The sequence below is a fragment of the Lindgomyces ingoldianus genome (assembly GCF_010093535.1).
Source record: "Lindgomyces ingoldianus strain ATCC 200398 unplaced genomic scaffold BDR25scaffold_29, whole genome shotgun sequence".
Classification (NCBI taxonomy): Eukaryota; Fungi; Ascomycota; class Dothideomycetes; order Pleosporales; family Lindgomycetaceae; genus Lindgomyces; species Lindgomyces ingoldianus.
Genome location: NW_022985190.1, coordinates 11812 through 15711, shown reverse-complemented (window position 1 = coordinate 15711; position 3900 = coordinate 11812). Strand labels below are relative to the sequence as shown.

The window sequence follows — 3900 nt, the reverse complement described above, 5'->3', positions numbered from 1 at the left end:
TCTAGTCTACCTTGCTGTTCTGTTTAATACCCATTGCTATATTGTCATAAGGTATAGGGAACATGCGTGGCAAAATACAAGGTTAGTTCATGCGAAGAAGAATGACATCCTTAATTCCAATTAGCCCGCAGTTGGAATTCTTCTGTATGGTTGTTTGGAAGGAAGGGGAACCGGAAATTAAAGTAGGCATTGAAAAAGATGTTGCTAAAGGCATGCAGAACACCCTAAAGAAGTGCATCACGGATTAAGATTGCAGTACAATGAATATTGTCGCATTTCTGGTACAGAAACCTTCCTTCCTTGTGCCTCAACAGCCCCTACTGCTGTTACTATAGCTCCTACTACCTTCACTATAGCTCCTACTACCTTTACTATATCCCCTTAGCCATTGCCATGGCCCTCACTGCCCCTACCATTTTAGATGTAAATAAATACTCTGCAACAGAGCACTTACACTTAGAACAATACACTTCACTTCCTCAGCTTTCTACATAGCTGCATGGTTACACTACCTCTCTATTTGCAACAGATTTTGCTGACATCTCCTTAATGTAGATCAAGACACCTGTCCTATAAGAGGCTAGATTCAACTCCCCGATTTTGCTAGCAGTGTCTTGTTCCTCCTCAGCATCTTCATCTCTGCCAATGCGTTTAAGGTTTCAAAACTGTTGTCAAAGTTCTTGCCGCCATGTTAAAGCTGAAGCAACATTTTTGGATAATAGATTGGGAAGATAGTGTTCTAAAAAAATCTAGTTTCCTCGGAGATCCGTACAAGTGGGCATATTAAGAAGAGTAAAAATCTTACTCCATAGGGCAAGCAGTACCTACGCGGGCGGGATTCACGACGGGTATGGAACTACATGTTTCTCTACGGGAGGAGCTCAACTAGGTAGACGGTGAGTAGAAATAGATTCTGCTAGACCTGATTAATGTAACAGGCTACTCGGTGAGCCTGTTCTAGGAATAGCAGCAAGTCGAAATGCGCTTGCGGACAGCAGCGGTCTCCGAAGCTAGCCAGGGGTGTAGAAAAGCTCCATTGTGAGGCAGAGAGTGTGGACGTGTTGTCGACGTGGCTGAAGCAAAGGAAACCCCCTTCCCCGCCCTTTCCTTCCTTAGGCCGTAACGGGATACAATGCCCTGGAAAGGCCCGCCCCGCCATAACAAATTCTCACCCGCGCATGTCGCTATGTAAGTTCGAATCACCTTGCTACATGAAATACCGCTTATCAAGATAGAGTGCCCACATGAAACAACATACTGCGCGTCTCTGAAGACCAGAACTGCTTCGAACGCCTTACTTGCTCGTACTAGCTCGTGCTCTACAAACGCCACTTTGAGTGCAAGGCCACGAAGAAGGAGGTGGGGGATATTCTGGATGGGAAGGGCGCGTGGGACATAAGACAAATGGTATGCTCAGTCACTGCATTGTAACTGCTTTCGCAAATCTGTGGGCTTGGAGGGATGGGATGGGTGTGCTAGTGGGGTTACAGGTCAATGCCTGAACCAGAAGTGGAGGAATGACGAGACGTGTTGGTATTAGCTGCTGATTAACAGCGCGAATGAACCTATGACTACGTTTTATGAGGTGAGGAGATGCTAGGCGTGTTAGTAGATACGAGCTAATGAGATATAGTGGACGAAATGTAGTAAGGTGTGGTGCGAAGAGCGTGCATTGGGTGTGTTGCTTTTTTCGGAGCACGGAGCCAGAGTCTGCTTAACGGTATACCCCGTCAACATTTCTAGCAGTTAATCTTTTGTTAGTGGATGTGCTTCCTCTCTCTACAGTGCAGACCGAAATGCTAGCCTGGCCAACTCTTTGTATCGTCAGTGGCCAGCTGGCACAACACAGTCCGCCAATGACCTATTCCTGTCCGCTCCCGGAACCTATGTCTTTGTCAGCGCAATCTGTTCCCCGGCCGTGGAAGCCTAGTAACTCACATTGTGCACCACTGAAAACGGATCCCAATGTGGATCCACATGTGGCGCATACTCAATCTGATTCAAAAGCGAATCCAGTTCCTCAGCTCCAAATAAATGCTTCAAAAAAGCATACATCATGTCCAACCCAGCTGCAACGCCCGAACTCGTCCACACCTTGCCATCTTCAACCCACCGCGCGCTCGGCACCCAGGTGATGTTCTTTCCATGGGCTGGATCCGTGACCCAGCTCCACGCCCATTTGTTCGTCGTTGCGCGTCGGCCCGAGAGAACGCCGGCGCGGGCTAGTGTCACGGTGCCTGTGCATACGGAAAGGACATATGAGGCATGATCGAAACGGCGGGCAATGAAGGTTTCCATGACGGTGTTGTTCTCTTGCTCGAGGGCGACGTTTCCCATGCCTCCTGGGACCATGATGATGTCCAGTGGCGGTGCGTTCTCAAACGTGTGCGTGGCGACCGTTGTCGGACCAATCATGTGGCTGGTGTCGACCGGGGGCATCGATGGATCCATAAGGTGGCCAGGAGGGCGAGAAGCTACTGGGCCAGTGGTGAAAGAGATGAGGGATAGGGTCATGTTGTGGAGGTAAGATGCCTGTGCGAGGGTTAGGGTGCCCGCTTTGAGTGACGATGGTGGGGCGTTAAGGTTACAGAAGAAAGGAGCTCGAGAGGGCCGTATACGTCGAGGAGTTCAAAGCCGGGGTAGAGGATCTGTAGTTTGGTCAGCAGAAAACCGATTTGGAAGACAGAGTAGTTTGTGAAGAACGGGATGCCTAACGTATCCGATGGAGATGGTGCGGTTGGTGTTGATCGCAATGCTGCATGCGGAAAAGAAGAGCAGCAGAGTCGAAACAAAGGACGCTTGATGGGGGGATGAGAGAAGCATTGCTGGGGACTACTGACTGACTTGTGCTGCCTTTCGCTCGGTGAGGAACAAGTCTTTATACATGATCTTCCAACCTTTCCCCGCCTGGGAGAGATCGAGCGCACTTTTGCTCTTATAGCCTGGAGCCAACAAGCACAGCATCATGTGGGTTCCTGTATATTGCGAGAAAGTATTTCATGTCGTTTCCATACTTACGCCCGCTTGGCGGAGCGGGCGACTAGCCGGATCAAGCATCCGGGGTGGTGAGGGGTGCAGTTCCTCCCTGAGATCTACTCACCCTTTTGAGCAAGTTCTTCTGTGGTATATTAGATAGGTGTGGGGGGCCTGACTGTCGTATAGCATGGATCAGAGATCCAGCAATAGGGGAAGGAGTCGGTATTACACTTTGATGTAGGTGCGCGGGTATGAGCGGGTTTTTCTTACTGGGTTGTTTACCGAGAGAAGAGCCACACCGTGTAGTGTTATGGTGACTTAATCAGCCCTGTTAGTTATCTAAAGCTCATCTGTATGTGGGGACGTCTTTAGCATTCGTCATGAGCCAGCTCTCTTGCGCTTAAACACACCTGCATTGGTCCAAAACTGCTTCTGCATATTTTCAATGGCTAAGGGCGGACTGGAAAGGAGCGGGTATGTCGTCTGAGTATGCTTGTAGGGAGGGCTTTTCGTCGAAGGATATCCCGGAAAGGATAATATTTCTGTCCACAACAGACACTTCACATTTCCAGGCCGGCGAGGTCAAGGAAAGACTCAAGCATGAGTACAATCTTCCTAGCAGGACTGGGATGAAGTGAACGTTATGCGATGAAGCGCGAATAGGAAGCATTCCGTGAGGATCTTCGTAGCTTACGCAATAGTCGCATGTTGCCGGGACTTTACCCTCTTTCTTGCATATATATAGACCCCTAGGTACACTCCTTTAGCAATCAATCTAGTTCCGTATGCCTCTGGTGCTCCTCCTAGCTTCAAAGTCTGGCATTAGACAGTACCAGGCTTTGTGGAACATGGGTCATGGCACCCGGCACAGCCCGCACTGTATAATGGCCGAGTATACTGGATAGATCCCCTGTCGAACCCACA

General features: G+C 49.4%; 1 protein-coding gene across 1 annotated transcript; it reads right to left on the bottom strand.

Annotated features, from left to right (window-relative positions):
- Window positions 1–1653: 1653 nt before the first annotated feature.
- On the bottom strand, window positions 1654–2894 carry BDR25DRAFT_266761 (class I glutamine amidotransferase-like protein). The gene is made up of 4 exons (XM_033687009.1): window positions 2716–2894; window positions 2589–2648; window positions 1939–2532; window positions 1654–1884 (listed from the first exon to the last, which is right to left on the bottom strand). The coding sequence occupies exons 1-4, from the start codon at window positions 2821–2823 to the stop codon at window positions 1825–1827; spliced, it is 822 nt and encodes a 273-aa protein (XP_033544218.1). The 5' UTR covers window positions 2824–2894; the 3' UTR covers window positions 1654–1824.
- Window positions 2895–3900: the final 1006 nt, after the last annotated feature.

Excerpts from the sequence above, each read along its gene's own strand:
- BDR25DRAFT_266761 (XM_033687009.1), bottom strand. The coding sequence starts at position 2,823 with ATGCTTCTCTCATCCCCCCATCAAGCGTCCTTTGTTTCGACTCTGCTG. Across the intron at positions 2,649-2,715 it reads GCACCATCTCCATCGGATAC|ATCCTCTACCCCGGCTTTGA; the intron begins GTTAGGCATCCC and ends ACCAAACTACAG. Across the intron at positions 1,885-1,938 it reads CGTTTTCAGTGGTGCACAAT|GTTCCGGGAGCGGACAGGAA; the intron begins GTGAGTTACTAG and ends ACAAAGACATAG.